Below are 19,200 nucleotides of genomic sequence, written 5' to 3' on the forward strand. Positions count from 1 at the left end.
CCCTACCTCTATCCCAGCAATAAAAGCTTTTTCTTTGTTTTATTGTTTACTTTTTAAGGAGACATAAATCTATCACCCAACCAAAGTACTGGAACATTGCTAATAACCTACAGCTATATCCACATCTATTATCTCCATAAAAAGCTCTAAGAGCTCTTTATACATATTCATACATGTATCTTTCCTTCAGGTCCTATAATTCCACTTCTAGGAATCTATATAGAAAAGTATGTGCTTATAGATATCCATCACCACATTTCAAAATTATGCACTATCATAGGAAAATGTTTACATTAAGTGTATTTTGCTGTGCATGTGTGTCTATGAATAAAGATGGATTTTGTATGTATATATAAAAAAGAAATATGTATGTATGTTCTCTGTGTGCATGTGTGCATGCGTGTGTGTGTGAATAATGAAACATGACAAAATGTTAATGGCTCATTAAGAAATTGATATTGAAAGATGATTTCCATTCTCCAGTTTCTAAGCATGCTATAATATAGCAATATGTGTATGTATCTCTGTGTGTCTGTGTCTGTGTGTGGTATATATTTTTAACTCTCAATTTTTAATGAGAATTTTTTCAAATCTCAGATTTTTCTTTTTTATAATATAAAGAAAGGATATCTAACATCTAATGAAGGATATCTAACATAATAAGATATTGTGGATTGAACTGTGTCCCCTCAAAATTCATATGTTGAAGCCCTAATTCCCAATGTGAATATATTTGGAAACAGGGCCTTTTAGGAGGTAATTAAGGTTAAAGAAGCTCATAAGGGTGGAGCCCTAATCCAATATGACTTGTATCCTTTCAAGAAGAGAGAAAGACATAGGGATGCACACACTCAGAGAACAGGCCATGAGAGGACCCAGCGAGCAGATGGTCATCTGCAAGGCGAGGAGCGAGGCCTCAGGAGAAACCAAACCTGCTGACATCTTGACACTGGACTTCCAGCTTCCAGAACTGTGAGAAAATACATTTCTGTCACTGAAGAAATTTACCACCCGGTCTGTGGTATTTTGTTACGGCAGCCCTAGAAGTCTAATACAACTCTATTAAATTTTAATTTAATTTAATTTTAATATTAAAATTTCCAGTAAATATTAACTAAATATTCTTCACAGCACTGGGCTAGATAGCAGAAGGAAAAAGAATCAAAATTACTTTCATTTGATTCTTAGATAGCTTCTGAGCACCTATTATATATGAGCACTGTACATACTCATATATAAATGTTACTTCCTAATAAGACACAAATCACATTGGGAGTAAGATATGCTGCCACTATAAAAAAGAAGAATTTATTCAGGCAATTCTACGGAGATAAAAACCAACTGTAAGTATCTCTAAATGTAAGAGGTTAGTTAGTGCTAGTTTTCACCTACATTCACAGCTCAGGAGCAACAGAGACAAGGACAGGAAAACAGAAACAAGATAAAGAAGACAAAGTACAAATAAAGGGGGCAATGCGAATTCCTCAAAGGAAACAATCTCACTGGGCATCATCAGGACAGTCCTTCTGAATGAAGTCCCAGAATCATTTTCTACTGAAAATATTAAATTTAATCTGTAACGCTAGTTGAATTGGTATTTGCTTATAACTGAGAATATTAGTAAAACTGTCCATTTTTGCTAAAGGACATTATCTGTTTTTCAAATAGAGGAGAATCTATTATTTTTTTATTATTCTATTATTACTACCTAAAAGTAATCTTAGTTTCTCACTCTCCCTTTTTATTTTTCTTTCCCCTTCGAATGCCAATCTTTTTAACTCCATAGCTGTTAACTCCATAAGCAATACTGACCCCACATTGAGCAGTAAAAAGAAACAGTCTCTGCTTTTTTCTTCCAGCAGTATAACTAAATTCAGCTAAATCTTTTTTTCCATTGCTTTTCTGACCCCAAGGATCTCAAAATCAAAAGCTAGTCAAGAAGTATAAGGAATCCGCTTAGCTTCTCAAATAGCCAAAGAAACAGAAATTACCTAGATTAAGTTTTCCATTTCCCCAACTAATTTTTTTCTTTAAAAACAGCCTCTACTAAATGTTCAAAGTCCGTTTTTCTATTCTCTGGTTTCCATATCACCAGTATTACTGACAACATTTGTTGAACATCTACTAAATTTGGGGGGCAGATATAACTGTAAGATTTGATCCCTGTCCTTTTTATCTTTATTATCTTTAAGTGACTAAATGTGAAGAATGTAAAGGTCATTTAACAGTTCCCAAAATCATTTCTAAAAAGCACACATAGTTTTAAAAATCACATTTGGTAATGGTTAATACAATCCTTCTTCACAAATTGGAAGTCAAATGATCATAAATTACTTAAAGATGGGTACCCTCCACACCCCAACTCAATGAGAGCACAACAGGGGGAGTTTTCTCTGTTGCTCCAGGGCATACTTCTACCCTAAAGATGTGGAATGGAGGAATAAGCTGTTGGTCACACCCTTTCTCCCTCCTCATTTAAACTTCAGAGGAGATATCTGACATGCATACAGGAAACATGAAGGACACCATGAGATATGATGTAATAAGGACAATCATGCCCTGCCCATCCCTTCCAAAAGGATTAAAGATGATAGGGAAATAGAGCCTTAAGTAGAAAACGGAAGGGTCGCAAACCTTAGTAATGAATACTACTCTCTTCTTTCCTCTGCTACCACATAAGACCAAAGTGAGGTGTGGGAGAAAAGCTACACTGAGTTATTCAGGCCTAATTCTAGTCTAGGCCTTAAGCTAAAAAGGATTGGGTAGAAACAGATTCTTGTATTTACACACAGTCTATCTCATCCTTCCAGACAGTCTGGGCCAGAAGCTTTGGCCAGCAAAAAACCATATGCATACAGCACAAACATATAAAAATAGAGGGTATTTATATTAAACACTTACCATGTATAGGGTAGTCTTCCAAGACCTTTACATGGATTAACTCATTTGACCCTCACAACAACTCTATGAAGTACATGGTCTTACTATCCCTATTTCACACATAAGGAAACTGACGTACAGAGAAGTATAACTTGCCCGAAGTTGCACAGCTGTAAATATCAGACTTGGAAACCAAGCACACGCAGTCTAGTCCCATCTCCTACCTTCTTTACCATGATACCATTGTGTTTATTCCTCAAAGAATCCAAAATCTGGATTGCAGAACATTACATAGGATTTAAATAATTCAGAATCCTACCAAGACTCAACTAACATAGGTTTATTAGTATGAATTCCACTCAATACCATCAATTCTTTGGATGCCAAACATCATATTACAAGTTTTGCATATTCACTAGGCAAAAATACCATCATGTCTTCCCAAAAGTAAATACGGACCAGTTAGAATTATCCTTTTCTCACAGGCGAGGCTAATGAGGGCTGTAGCTGTCTTAATGGTACTGTTCTTCAAACGATGCCCTTCATCACAAATTAGAAGATCAAATTTTATATTCTTAATTTGATCCAGGGAACGAAGTAACATTTCATAACTGATGATAAGAACAGAATAAAATGGAGATTTGGTGAATTCTTCTACTTTGTGGTCCTAAGGAAAAAAAGATAATATTTAACAAATCATGGGCAAAAACTGTGTGAAATCAAATTTAAGCAGCGTATTCCTGACAACGATTAACTAGGTATTAGAATATGTTAACTCATGACCAAATTGTAGGGCAAGATTCCATTTATCTGCAAAGGGTCAGAGCTACTTACACTTGAAAAACTGCTATGTAGACAGTGAAAACTGCAGTATTGATTTGAAAATCTAGAGATTTAGTAAATGACCAGGGCTAAACTTTTAAAAGTCTCTTACCTGATCAACAGTAAATATCTTGATCCTTTCAATTCCTAGCCATTTTTGAAATTCTTTCCTCCAATTATTCACCAAGCTTCCAGGTGAGACAATAAGTGTCTTCTTTATTACTGGCTTGCCACCGTAGGGTCCCTGACACTGTAGAGTCCAGATGAGCGAAATACATTGCAATGTTTTCCCTAAACCCATTTCATCAGCAAGAATAGCTCCACATCTGCCATTCACCCTGTTAGAAACAATTATACTTCCTTCAATTACAAAAGGAAAATATTTTATGTCCCTAACATCATCACCTATTAGTTAAGAACCAGAAGCTGATATTTTGTACGTAGGATGAATCCTAGCCCCCACTAAACACTTTTTCTAGCTCTTCAATCAGCTGATTTATGACATATCTCTCTTTTGCATCTTTGCTAATTATATTCATTACATATTTGTGAACTAAATTACTAAAACAACTTGAAATTAGAGTTGAATCTAAATCATCTGTTACTATCATGTATCTATATTTAGAGATTAGAAATGAATCCCAATTTTATATCTACCTTTGAATAATTTAACTATAACCATGCTTCTCATCACCAACAGTTGAGCAGTTTTCATCAGTTTCAGTATTAGATATCAAAACAGTTTAAAATACACTGAAATGTAAACCAGAAAGATCTATTGGTCTGTATTTATGATTCTCTGGCAGTAAATGAAGTCCTCAACCAAAACAGCTCCTTGAGCTGTAAGAAAAAATAAACACTAACTATTTGATCTAATACATGTAATTTAGTAAAACTCTCATCCAACAAACCTACTTGGTTAATGTAATTTAAAATTAAATATTATAAGGAATATAATAAGTGGCATTTTATACCACTTCATAGTTTTTAAAGCTCTTTGAAGGTATTAGATATACATTTTTAAAGTTACAAAATCCAAAGGAATTAAGGATATTACCAAAAATATAAGTGTAGTTTGTTAATCTATTGTATTTCTTACTAGTAGAAATAATAACCAAAAACAATTTTATAGGGGACGTCCCTGGTGGTCCTGTGGTTAAGAATCTGCCTTCCAATGCAGGGGACGCGGGTTCGATCCCTGGTCAGGGAACTAAGATCCCACATGCCACGGGGCAACTAAGCCTGCGCGCCGCAACTACTAAGCCCACGAGCTCTGGAGCCTGCACACCACAACTAGAGAGAAGCCTGCACACTGCAACGAAGAGCCCGCACGCCACAATGAAAGATCCCGCAGGCCTCAACTAAGACCCGACGCAGCCAAAAAAAAAAAAAAAACCACACAATTTTATATATGTTCTCCATTTCAAAGTGTAGAGAAAAAATTACAAACATGTATCATAGCCACTATTATTATTTTAGATCAACAATTTGCCACTGCAAGATGCCAGCTAACTGAGACATAGTGAGTGGCAGAGAGAAAATAGTGATCCATCATCCACCATCCATCATCCATCATCCATCATCATGGTATAGGGAAGAGAACAGGAAGACTTCACTTGAAGAAGATGAAACTTGAGCAGAGTTTTAAAGGTAAATAGGAATTCACCACATTAATCAGGTAGATCAGTATAGTTGGAGCTTGAACTGAATTCCAAGCAAGAAAATAAAAGCTAGGAAGCTGGCAAAATAGGAAGAAGACAGAAGAGGAGGATACTTATCCTTGACAGCTCAGACTGTATCCTGTAGGTCAGCATCTCCCAAACATCAGTCTTTCATGACTACCATTACAATTTTTTGCCACACATGTGATACTATATGTTATTATTTATTATTTTTCTCTAAATCAACTCACTTTTTTACTTAGATTTATTTGAAAACTCTTTCTAAGCATAATTTATCTGTGAAACAAAAAGTTTAATGTGCTATTTCTAATTATTCATTAACTCAATATGCTACTAGTAAAAGTAAAAAGTAAAATTTGTCCATGTATACCTAAAATGATCCCATACACAACCCAGTAAAGTGCATATCACAGATTAGGAAACACTGCTCTAAGTTCTGAGAATTGTAATAATATTAAGCAAGGAAATGCCATGTTCAGAATTGTTTTCAGAAAAATCAAGCTGGTGGTGATAAGGAGAATGAATCTGACAAGTATCAGAAGCAGATACACAAGTTAGAAACCACTGCAATAGTCCAGATAAAATATAATTTTATGACACCAGTTACTAGAGCTGCTACAGTGACGTGCCAGAAACAATTAGGACCCAAATGATATTTGGGAGGTGAAAATAATCAAAAGTTTAGGTTTGATTAGATAGAGAAGGTGAGAGAGAAGAAATCAAAGATGATTCTCAGGCCAAGTGAGATAAGATCTCCAAAAGGAAGAACAGATTTGAGAAAGAACATGAATCTAGAAAGTTTCTAGGAAATAGTTTTCCCTTAACTTGTCATCATTCAATGGGTTCTTAGAGTTTGGGGAAATTTACATTCCCAACTCCCTAGTAAATGACCAATATAAAAGTCAAGGTCCTATGCATTAAAAACAAAACAAAAAAGGACTGGAAGGAAATGTACTAACATGTTAGCAGAGACCTTTGATTTCTTTTTAACCCCTTTGTCTGGTTTGTATGTATGTGTGTGTCCTCTATTGATACTTCAACTGCACTTCGACTACAATTCTTTAAGAAAACTCAATTTTAAAAGGGGAGGAGGGGAACTTCCCTGGTGGTGCAGTGCTTAGGAATCCGCCTGCCAATGCAGGGGACACGGGTTCGATCCCTGGTCCGGGAAGATCCCACATGCCATGGAACAACTAAGTCAGTGAGCCACAACTACTGAGCCTGCACTCTCGAGCCTGCAGGCCACAACTACTGAGCCCACATGCCACAACTACTGAAGCCCACGTGCCTAGAGCCCGTGCTCCACAACAAGAGAGGCCACCGCAATGAGAAGCCTGTGCACCGTAATGAAGAGTAGCCCCCACTCGCCGCAACTAGAGAAAGCCCGTGCACTGCAACGAAGACCCAACGCAGCCAAAAATAAATTTAAAAAATAAATTAAAAAAAAAAAATCTGCTTAAAAAAAGCTGGGGGGCGGCTTCCCTGGTGGCACAATGGTTGGGAATCCGCCTGCCGATTCAGGGGACGCGGGTTTGTGCCCCGGTCCGGGAGGATCCCACATGCCGCGGAGCGGCTGGGCCCGTGAGCCGCGGCCATTGGGCCTGCGCATCCGGAGCCTGTGCTCCGCAACGGGAGAGGCCCGCGTACTGCAAAAAAAGAAAAAAAAGAACTACCTGCGGAATAAACATACACATTAAGTACCATTTGCCATTCCTACCAACTAAAATATATGCTGTACCCACTGAGATGCATTATATATCAGGCTTGTCCTAGAAAACCATTATGTTACAGGTTAAATCAAAGCTCAGATTAAACAAATCATTTTCCTACCTCATTCCCATCACACATTCATAAAGGAATATGATCCCTTCTTTCTGATGTGGTCGAAGGTGAAATACAAGGTGAGGATCTATCACTACATCCACAACAGGAAAACAGTTCTTACTGAACATCCACTGGTGATTATTATCTGGTTGTGGCATAACAAGGGAATCTTAAGAAAAAGAGAAAAGTATAATTATAAATGTATTCCAATTTCACTCTGTCAGTAACTACATTATCTTGCTCTAATTACTCAGAAGGTAGAACTATTTGCCATCATTTGTGGCAAAAAAAACTTTGAAATTCAGTAACATCAATGCTAAGCAAAGGTACAAAATTTAAAAAATAAAATCTCTTGCCTTATTGATGTAAGATTTCATGCAAAGAATTGTGAAGAGCTTTCCAAACTTCATGCCCAAAAGTGCTTTGAAACCACTGAAATTCACTGTTGTCTAATAAAGAATTCAGCCACAACACTTAATAGTTCAGTATTCAGAGCAAAGAGAACTATTTCCAACTGAAAGCACAGGTTGGAATTTTGCCAAGATGCTCTTGCTAATACTCACAACTTCTTATTCTGGAAAGGCGTTCCAAATTTAATATAAAGGCTCCCTTTTATCATTCTTGTACCCACTAACAATGACCATTACTCCTATTATTCAGAAGAACTGAGAAAGAATGACAAATTTTCCATTGACTTCACCACCATTATTTGCTTAAAGTTAATTACTTCATTCATAAATGTAAAACTCATGAATCTTTGCAAAGCAGCATGAAGTAACCATCAAATAACAATGTAATTCTTTAGAAACACGCTAATACAATTTAAAAGATTTATTAAAAGTCACCCAAAAAAACAAAATCAAACATAACTAGAAAGCCGGTCTCAACTGATAAATCTGAAATCAGAAAATAAACTCATCAAAATAATTTTTGGGATATATTTGTATGTCTACATCATGGTTAAACAAAATAAATTTTAAAAAATAAACAAAAAGAAAAAAAGAGAAGAACAAAGATGAGAAAAGGAGATTTTTAAAAAATGGGTTCCAGGAGATCAAATATGGGAATTCCCTGGCAGTCCAGTGCTTAAGAGTAAGCTTTCACTGCCGAGGACACGGGTTCAATCCCTGGTCGGAGAACTAAAATCCCACAAGCTGCATGGTGTGGCCGAAAAAAAAAAGAAAATTAAATAAATAACTATCAATGTGGAAATACATAGTCACAGGAATGAGAGTCTGGTTGTGTTTACTGATAGTAATTACCCAGAAGAAAATTTTCTGTGATCTTCCCACGTTTCTGAGCAACGAGGAATTCACCTCTCATTTTTAAGGTGAATTCCTGGCAGGCAGGGGAATAGGGAGTGAAAGTGGAAAACTTGGCCCTTGTGTTTCCTCTGTATCCCAGTAACAAAGCAAGAGTGTATGCCTTGTGGATTTCCAACCAAGAAATGGCCCCATTTTTTTCTATCTTTTAAAAAGGACAAAGGGAAAAAAAGAAGATAGAGGTAAAGATGATACACAGCTCAAGCAAGAAGGACCACAGAATCATAAGTCATCTAACAAAGTACCCAGCTTCAAGAAAAATAAAACCTAAAGCGCCACAGCAATAGGACACCAATTCAAATCTTAAGATGCTCCTCTACCTTCACAATGATGAGGCATCGTTCAATGCTAACAAAATCTGTCATGCTTTAGTTTTAAGTGTACAACTTAGTCCTAACCTTAGCAAGATAAAAAAAAAGAGAGAGAGAATAATCAACTACTTAACCATTTACAAAAAGGGCTTGCTTACACACCCACACATGCTCATATACACATATATATAAATTATCACAATAAAATTTTTCATTCATTCAGTCAACAAATATTTATCATACACAACATATACCAGGCACTCCAAGTCTCTATGGTAGTTATTAGAACCCACATTTTACACATGAGGAGGCAAAAACATTAATGAAGTGACTCCCCCAACAGGTTGAAGAACCAGTTAGTTCAGTGGTAAAACCAAGACTCTAACTCAGGTCTTTGACTAAGTACAGTATTCTTTTCAGTTCCCCACAGCCCTCTATTATTACATGACAGGAAGGCAAAGAGAAATAAGAATAAAGGAGAGAAGGAGGCTTGTTAAAAGAGCTAGTGGGACAGACAAAATATTTAGATAAAGAGAAAAATCAGAAGCATAAGCTTCCACTCTCTAAATTTCAATTAAGTCTCAAACAATCTAGAATACAGCTAGGAATTTTTAATTTGGGGGTTTTAATCTCAATTATGCCAACAAGTTATTTTAATTCAAGAAAGTCAGTTCATCCTTCTGGGACTCAGTTTCCTCAAATGCATAGTGAAGGGCTTGGTCTAAATTACCTAAAAGGTCCCTTTATTTCAAAAATTCTATGTTTCCGTAATACTTGCAAGAGGGAAAGATAGTTATTTTAATACTTTTATTTTACTACTATTACAAAAAAAGCCTATTCTCCAACTTCTACATCTCCTACACTATAATTCAAATTTCTTGTCTGTCTCCTCTCCAAATGAGAAGCTCTGTCATGACAGTTTCACCTCTGGGCCCAATGTATAAAAGGCACACAAAAAATACTTGTTGACTGAACAATCAAATTTTAAAAAGTCATAAACAAACATGGTTTTATTTTTTATGTAATTTTTTAATTAAATTCATTAATGTGAAAATTAACTTGATGAATTGAATTCTCGTGAATAAAACTGGAATTCTTTACATGACATCTGACCTTTCAATATTTTAATACTGAATTAAATCACTAATATATGTGATCAAAGCATATGGTCTTCAAAATGGAAGCTCAAAAATATTCCTAACTCATGAATTTACTAATTTTTCTCCCTACTGAAGATATCAGATTTTACTCAAAATCATATACATGTATGTATGTGTGTATACATCTACAATTTATACAATTTTCCTTTAACACATGTATAGTATTTTGATTACTGTATTCTTGCAATTGTACATATACTTATGAAATAATTCTCACACTATACTGTTACTCAACTTCAACATTATCCCTTACATCAGACTGTATGTCTGAAAAATAATATTTACTTTTACCTGAAAGCTTTAATACAAAATTTAAACTTTAAATTCACATATCAAAACATCTTTAGACAGTAAAAACATAATACTCAAATTAGTTTTGAAATCTTACTTGGTGCATATGGGTCATGGCGTGGTTTGCAATTTTGGAAACTTTTCTGTCTATTTTCCTTTGAACTTAGTTTACAGACACTTTTGAAAGGGTTAGAGAAACACTTCTTGACAGCTTGAGAAGAACGTAAGGCAGCAGAACTTCCTCCTCCAAGCTGAAAACATCTGCCACTGTTGAAATCATCTGGAGAGATTATACCCATGACTTCTACTTCTTTTCCACCAAGCGTCATTGTTTGGCCCTCTTCAATCTTTTCAAGCTCTTTGAATTTATATCCAATGCCTTTAAATTGAGAAGAAAAAAATTAATTTAATTTATTGACACTCTAAAATGACTTAATTAGTGTAACCAGAGTCTTCTTCCTCTAACTGTACAGAATAAAAACTACTTGGAATGCAAATAGCCTCATATAACCATTAGCCAGAACAAAAATATAATTTATCATTTTAGTAAAAACACACACACATACATGCAAAAATCAGAAGACATAAATAATTATATCGTTATAAAAATTAGGCAAGTTTTAGAGAGGCAAGGCTTTTCTTAATTACTGAAAATACAGCCTATTGTATTCATAGTTTTGCCATCTGCTGTCTGTAGAAAATCAAGCCAAGAAAAGAGTTTGATAGACTATATGGACCCTCCTTTCTTGTGAACAAACTAGAGAAATACCAGGGAAGCTCTATTTCCACTTGGAAACAGCTGGAAATGTGCAGAACTAGCAATAAAAACAATTTCTACCACAACTAGTACTGTACTGTTCCACCTGAGATAGCATAGTAAAAATATATTTGTCATAGAGGCCACTGATAGTCCAAGTTCCAGCTCCTGAATAAAAAGTGGCATATTTTATAATAACAAACTTGAGTTATTATTAATTCAACAGACATTTATTAAGTGCTGCCATGTGTAAGGTGCTGATGCAATATAAATATGAGTAAGTTAGTCAGTCTGTTTAAAATGAACTCATTAACCAGATACACTGAGGGAATTTTAGATTCCTGTGCTTGTCTACATTAAATGCATGGTTTTTGTGCCACTAGGAGGGGCAAAAACTGTGTACAACAAAAACTTTTTAAAGTCTCTAAAAACAAAAAATAAAAGTTCATCACATTTTAGAAAACATGACGTGACCCTTTTAAAACTAGCTGGAAATTGCTACAATTCCCTATTAAAACTGGGCTAATAGTTATAATCCATGCCAGTTGGTAACTACATAATATACATTCTTCAATTATTTATGACAGAGGTCTGATATAGGAGGAAGTTATTTGGCTGGAGCTCCTCAATGCTAAAGACCCATACCTCCATTTCCCAGACTATCTCAATTCAACAACCGTCTTGATCTCTCCACACTAAGGAAGAAAATAGTTTTATCTTCATATAGAATCCAACACTATTCATCCAATTCCTATTAATCACATGAAAATGGGAGATAAGAATAAACATAATTTTGAAGCATCTTCAAAAGTCTCTAATTCCAAGATCTCTCATTTCACTCTGATCCATAGTGATGACTGTCTCAAACATCTCTAAGTCTCCAGAGACTTTCTTTAAACTCTTGAACTCTGTTTCCCACACCTGTTCTTTTCTGGGTATTGTGTAATGACAGTCAAATGACTCTGACTACATTATCACAAGCTATTAGCAATTTCAGCATTACAGCCTTCAGTTTTCTTAAGAGTGTTTATTCCTACATTAACAATATTTAAATGCTGTATATCCAATTTATTTAAAAGAAAAACCGCTTGCATTATAGGCAATAACTTGCAAGATTAACTCCAGGTTGATATATTTATTAATGTTACAATTAAGCAACCAAGTCTTATGTTTGGATGTTTTCACTTTGAAAGCCAATTAAAACCTCCATTAATGTTTAAACCAGTGGATTCAACTCCTGCTGGATATGAGAATCATCTGGAAACCTAAAACATACGGATGTCCAGCCCCTCTCCCCACCATCCAGATCAAATAATCAGAGCTTCAGAGGTCAAGGCCTAAGCACTGGCATTTTTTAAAAGCACCATAGGTGATTGCACTTGGGTAGTCAGAGCAAAAACCCACTGTTTATAAACTAATCTGCATTTATCACTACTTGCAACTGAAAGATCATTTTATTACAAACTATATATACTCAAAACCATATATACTATACCTTATGGGTAACTGATGTTCCAGAGTAATTTTGATAATTTTTACCTCTCTATGTTGCTTTAGAATATAATTTCACTAAATAGGTATAAACAAGTTCTCCAAAACTTTTGCCTCAATCTACCCTAACCAACAACACGGAATGTGTACTGCAATTTTTCTTTTTAAATTTCTCTAAACACTAAGAATAATAGTGAACATATAGCACTTGTTCAATATTTTTATAATAAAAAATTCTATTGCAGATAATTCCATACAGCCTCAACTCTTGCCTCTTTGCCACTGCCCTGCATATACTACATTCCTGAAACACTGAAGTAGTTTTGCCTTTGAACCTGTACATATGTCTTGCCCCTTTCTCATCCCCTACAAAATTATCCATCCTTCAAACATTACCTTAAACAATAACTCCTATGAAGCTTTCCGTTAGCCTCAAAGGTCAACTTAAATGGTCCTTCTATATATGCTCGTATTGTGCTTAGCAAAAATTCTCATTGAAACAATTACCTTAGTGCTTCCTAATTATTAATTACATTGCCCTGTCCCCACTAAACTATAAACTATATCCATCTTTGAATGCTTACTCCTAGCATAGTGCTTAGCACATTTACAGTTACTGAAAGCTATAAACTATGGTGCTTTCAAATGAATGAGTGAACTTGTAGAACAGATTTTATAATTATGGGCCACACTCAGAACTGAACAGTAAGAGACAATGTAAAAAAACCATAATGGTTTTAGGTATTCTGAATTTGTGGGCTAATTTGTACAAATCATGCTGGCAACATTTTATAATGGAAATAATGGTAACCTCCAATTTGTAGGTATTAATCTAGGTCATGTCTAGTCATTATCTCCTTGCTATTTTTCAAATTTTTTTAGGTATCATTGAAGTTAAATATCATTCCACTCCTAATACCAACAGTTTTTTAACTTTTACTCACTCAGCATTCTGGAAAAAAAAAAAAAAGATGTAAAACACACCAAGACAAACTGCTTAATCTCACAAAAATGCCAATGTAACTGTATATACCTGGCTGGCCATTTTATTTTTGGAGAAAATGAAACCATGGGATGAGATTCATCTCACTGAGTATGCATAAGACTGTCAGACTCACGATTAAGAGATAATTTTATGTTTATGAGATAATTTAGACATGAAAGTCAATTAAGGAACAACTTCATAAAACCCAATTACATTTCAATTTTGTAGCCAGAGATATATATTAATTTTAGACCAAATCATAAACATCAGGTAATATCACAATACCTCTTCCAATGTCTTTGCCTTCCAAATCCTTTAATGTAAATGACTTTCCTTTTACAATAAGAACAGCATCGCCTTCCCACTTTTTGTGTTTTTTCTTTGAAGGCTTACACCAAACAACACTGAAATATTTAACTAGGCTATCAGGTTCCTCTTCTTGTCCCTTAGACACTGTTATTTCTTTAGGGGCTAAATGAACTTAGAATAAAAAATAAAATAAAAACCACATTATTAAAGATGACTTTAATATTTAAATAGATCATTCAACAAATAAAAGCACAGGTGAATTAGACTGTATTAAGTATTTTTTTCATGCACATGTTAGCATTTTATAAACTGGGAAATTGCAAATGTCACGTGCTAACATTACCATGAGTACGATGAATGTAAATTTCTTATCATCATACAAACTATGTTGAAATAAAATAACATAATAATCACTGGCAACATTTTAAACTCTACTAATTAAAGATAAAATTTCAGCATCCATGGAAAAAGATCTATAATCACATTTTGAATAAACAACTGATTTAATTAACAGTGACATGACAAAATCAAGGAAAAGTAATATAAGATCACAGAGTTCTCTCAAAGAAAAACCTGTAGTTTTTTCAAATAAGAACAAAGTAAAACAGTAAAGTAGCAATCAGACTAAATTTCATGAATATACTCTTGTCTCCTAGTTAGGGAGCAATCAGGTTGGACCACTGATTCTGAGAATTCAGTAGTATATAATCAGGAAATCAAAAGTTTCTTACAAAAGTCTATACTCCTCTTGAAAACATTTCCAATATCACCTTACAAAAACATACCCAAACAGTCTAACACAGAAAATTCTCCAGCAATGGGGAAACTAATTTATGGTGATAGAAACCAGAAAGTGGTTGCTGCCTCTACAGTTGGGAAATTGACTGGAAAGAGGCAGGAGAGAAGAATTTGTTCTATTGTCATACTGAGTGAGGTAAGTCAGAGAAAGACAAATATATGATATCACTTATATGTAGAATCTAAAAAAGGGATACAAATGAACTTATCTACAAAATAGAAACAGAGTTACAGATGTAGAAAACAAACTTACTGTTACCAGGGGTAAGGCAGGGGTGGAGGGAGGGGAGGGATAAATTGGGAGATTGGATCGACACATACACACTACTATATATAAGACAGATAACTAATAAGCACTTACTGTATAGCACTGGGAACTCTACTCAATACTCTCTAATGGCCTATATGGGAAAAGAATCTAAAAAAGAGTGGATATATGTATATGTATAACTGATTTACTTTGCTATACACCTGAAACTAACACAACATTGTAAATCAACTATACTCCAATACAAATTTTTAAAAAATAAATAAAAGAATTTGTTCTGAGTGACAGGTACATGCGTATATACATTTAACAAAAATCATCACTGATCATCTAAGAGCTATACATTTTATTGCATGTAAATTATAGTTCAACTTAAAAAGATAAAACATAATAAAATAAGACAGAGAATAACAGCAGAATAGGTTGAAAGGCATGTATATGATATTCTATATAATGGTATCTTTTACTGTTTTGAAGCAAAAACACTAAAAGTTATCTATTAATTCAAAGTACACTTGACACTAGAGACAAAATCTCCCCTTATTTCTGTCTTATTTTCTCTTTTCCCCTTGGCAGTTACAGTTAAAACATGAGCACTTCCATGAGGAACACAGACAACCCTCAGACTGAGCCCTAGCTCTTAGTTCTCACCTAACTTGTACACTATATTTTCAATGGCTAAATAAAAGTAATTCCAGCTGAAGAGAGGAAAATCTCATTCCCCCATTACTGAAGAGCTATTCACTATGTCTTTTACCAAATACACACTTGACCCCGGGAAGCTATCAAAACAATATAATTTATAAAACAAAAACCAAATGATTACTTAATCTTTTAAAATACAACACCTACTTAATGGGACTTCCCTGGTGGCACAGTGGTTAAGAATCCACCTCCCAATGCAGGGATCACAGGTTTGATCCCTGGTCCAGGAAGATCTCACATGTCACGGAGCAACTAAGCCAGTGTGCCACAACTACTGAGCCTGCACTCTAGAGCCCGCGAGCCACAACTACTGAGCCCACATGCCACAACTACTGAAGCTCACGCACCTAGAGCCAATGCTCCACAACGAGAGAAGCCACTGCAATGAGCAGCCCGCGCACTGCAACGAAGAGTAGTCCCCACTCGCCACAACTAGAGAAAGCCTGCATGCAGTAAAGAAGACCCAATGCAGCCAAAAATAAATAAATAAATAAATTTACAAGATACACTTCACATCCACTAGGATGATAAGTATCAAATAGATAATAAAAAGTGTGGTGCAGACGTGGAGAAATTGGAATCCTCACACACTGCTGGTGGAATGTAAAATAGTATAGCCACTTTAGAAAACAGATTTGCATTTCTTCAAAAGATTAGTTACCATATGACCCAGCAATTCCACTCCTAGGTATAAGCTTAAGAGAGAGAAAAACACATCCACACAAAAAACTTACACATGAATGTTTATAGCAGGATTATTCATAATAGCCCAAAGGTAGAAACATCCCAAATATCCATTCAACTGACAAATGAATAAACAAATTGTGGTACATCATTACAATGTAATATTATTCAGCCATTAAAAGGATTAAAATACCGATACATGCTACAACATGTATAAACCTTGAAAACATTATGCTAAGTGAGAGAAGCCAGTCACCAAAGGACTACACATTACATGATGCCATTTACATGAAATGTCCAGAACAGGGAAATCTATACAGACAGAAAGTAGTTTAGTGGTTACTTAGGGCTGGGAGGTGAGGGTGAGTTGGGGTGGGGGTGGGGGGCACATGGTGGGAGCGGGTTGAAAGCTAAAGAGTACAGGATTTCTTTTTTGTTTTTAATAAATTTATTTATTTATTTATTTGTTTATTTATGGCTGTGTTGGGTCTTGTTGTGCACAGGCTTTTTCTAGTTGCAGCGAGCGGGGGCTACTCTTCGTTATGGTGCACAGGCTTCTCATTGCAGTGGCTTCTCTTGTTGCGGAGCACAGGCTCTAGGCACAAGGTCTTCAGTATCTGTGGCTCGTGGGCTCAGCAGTTGTGGCTCACAGGCTCTAGAGCACAGGCTCAGTAGTTGTGGCACATGGGCTTAGCTGCTCCGCAGCATGTGGGATCTTCCTGGACCAGGGTTCGAACCCGTGTCCCTGCATTGGCAGGTGGATTCTTTTTTTGTTTGTTTTGGTTTTGGTTTTCGTGGTACACGGGCCTCTCACTGTTGTGGCCTCTCCCATTGCGGAGCACAGGCTCCGGACGCGGAGGCTCAGCGGCCATGGCTCACGGGCCCAGCTGCTCCGCAGCACGTGGGATCTTCCCGAACCAGGGCACGAACTCACGTCCCCTGCATCGGCAGGCGGACTCTCAACAACTGCGCCACCAGGGAAGCCCTGGCAGGTGGATTCTTAACCACTGTGCTAAGCCAGTGTGCCACAACTACTGAGCCTGCACTCTAGAGCCCGCGAGCCACAACTACTGAGCCCACATGCCACAACTACTGAAGCTCACGCACCTAGAGCCAATGCTCCACAACGAGAGAAGCCACTGCAATGAGCAGCCCGCGCACTGCAACGAAGAGTAGTCCCCACTCGCCACAACTAGAGAAAGCCTGCATGCAGTAAAGAAGACCCAATGCAGCCAAAAATAAATAAATAAATAAATTTACAAGATACACTTCACATCCACTAGGATGATAAGTATCAAATAGATAATAAAAAGTGTGGTGCAGACGTGGAGAAATTGGAATCCTCACACACTGCTGGTGGAATGTAAAATAGTATAGCCACTTTAGAAAACAGATTTGCATTTCTTCAAAAGATTAGTTACCATATGACCCAGCAATTCCACTCCTAGGTATAAGCTTAAGAGAGAGAAAAACACATCCACACAAAAAACTTACACATGAATGTTTATAGCAGGATTATTCATAATAGCCCAAAGGTAGAAACATCCCAAATATCCATTCAACTGACAAATGAATAAACAAATTGTGGTACATCATTACAATGTAATATTATTCAGCCATTAAAAGGATTAAAATACCGATACATGCTACAACATGTATAAACCTTGAAAACATTATGCTAAGTGAGAGAAGCCAGTCACCAAAGGACTACACATTACATGATGCCATTTACATGAAATGTCCAGAACAGGGAAATCTATACAGACAGAAAGTAGTTTAGTGGTTACTTAGGGCTGGGAGGTGAGGGTGAGTTGGGGTGGGGGTGGGGGGCACATGGTGGGAGCGGGTTGAAAGCTAAAGAGTACAGGATTTCTTTTTTGTTTTTAATAAATTTATTTATTTATTTATTTGTTTATTTATGGCTGTGTTGGGTCTTGTTGTGCACAGGCTTTTTCTAGTTGCAGCGAGCGGGGGCTACTCTTCGTTATGGTGCACAGGCTTCTCATTGCAGTGGCTTCTCTTGTTGCGGAGCACAGGCTCTAGGCACAAGGTCTTCAGTATCTGTGGCTCGTGGGCTCAGCAGTTGTGGCTCACAGGCTCTAGAGCACAGGCTCAGTAGTTGTGGCACATGGGCTTAGCTGCTCCGCAGCATGTGGGATCTTCCTGGACCAGGGTTCGAACCCGTGTCCCTGCATTGGCAGGTGGATTCTTTTTTTGTTTGTTTTGGTTTTGGTTTTCGTGGTACACGGGCCTCTCACTGTTGTGGCCTCTCCCATTGCGGAGCACAGGCTCCGGACGCGGAGGCTCAGCGGCCATGGCTCACGGGCCCAGCTGCTCCGCAGCACGTGGGATCTTCCCGAACCAGGGCACGAACTCACGTCCCCTGCATCGGCAGGCGGACTCTCAACAACTGCGCCACCAGGGAAGCCCTGGCAGGTGGATTCTTAACCACTGTGCCACCAGGGAAGTCCCCAGGATTTCTTTTTGAAGTGTTGAAAACATCTTACAATGGTAGTGATAGTTGCACATAACTGTGAATATACTACTAAAAATTATTAATTATATATTTTATGAGGGTGAATTATATGGTATGTGAATTATATATCAATAAAGTTGTTTCAAAACATGAGATAACACCACACACTCACTAAATTGACTAAAATTTTTTAAACTGACTATAGTAAGTGTTAACAAAGATGTAGAGTCAATTAAAACCTAAAATAAAAAAGATGTTGAGCACCTAGAAATATCACACACTACTCGGAAGGAATGTAAAGTAGTACAGTCACTTTGGAAAACTGTTTGGCAGACTCCTAGAAAGTTAAACATACACCTCCTATAACCAGTCATTCCACTGGAAGGTATTTACCAAAGAGAAAACATATGACAAAAAAAAAAAAAAAAAAAAATT

General features: G+C 36.4%; 1 protein-coding gene across 2 annotated transcripts in view; it reads right to left on the reverse strand.

Moving 5' to 3' along the window:
- The window catches only part of RAD54B (RAD54 homolog B), a 100,151-nt gene that overhangs the window by 23,011 nt on the left and 57,940 nt on the right, over positions 1–19,200 (reverse strand). For both annotated transcript variants that reach the window (XM_007453243.1, XM_007453244.1), the window contains 5 exons: positions 13,811–14,005; positions 10,390–10,671; positions 7,215–7,377; positions 3,815–4,040; positions 3,340–3,547 (listed from right to left, as the gene is read on the reverse strand). In XM_007453243.1, coding sequence (XP_007453305.1) covers positions 3,340–3,547; positions 3,815–4,040; positions 7,215–7,377; positions 10,390–10,671; positions 13,811–14,005 — 1,074 coding nt within the window. The remainder of the gene's footprint in view (positions 1–3,339; positions 3,548–3,814; positions 4,041–7,214; positions 7,378–10,389; positions 10,672–13,810; positions 14,006–19,200) is intronic.

Source organism: Lipotes vexillifer, unplaced genomic scaffold (genome assembly GCF_000442215.2).
Source record: "Lipotes vexillifer unplaced genomic scaffold, Lipotes_vexillifer_v1.1 scaffold1038, whole genome shotgun sequence".
NCBI classification, from domain to species: Eukaryota; Metazoa; Chordata; class Mammalia; order Artiodactyla; family Lipotidae; genus Lipotes; species Lipotes vexillifer.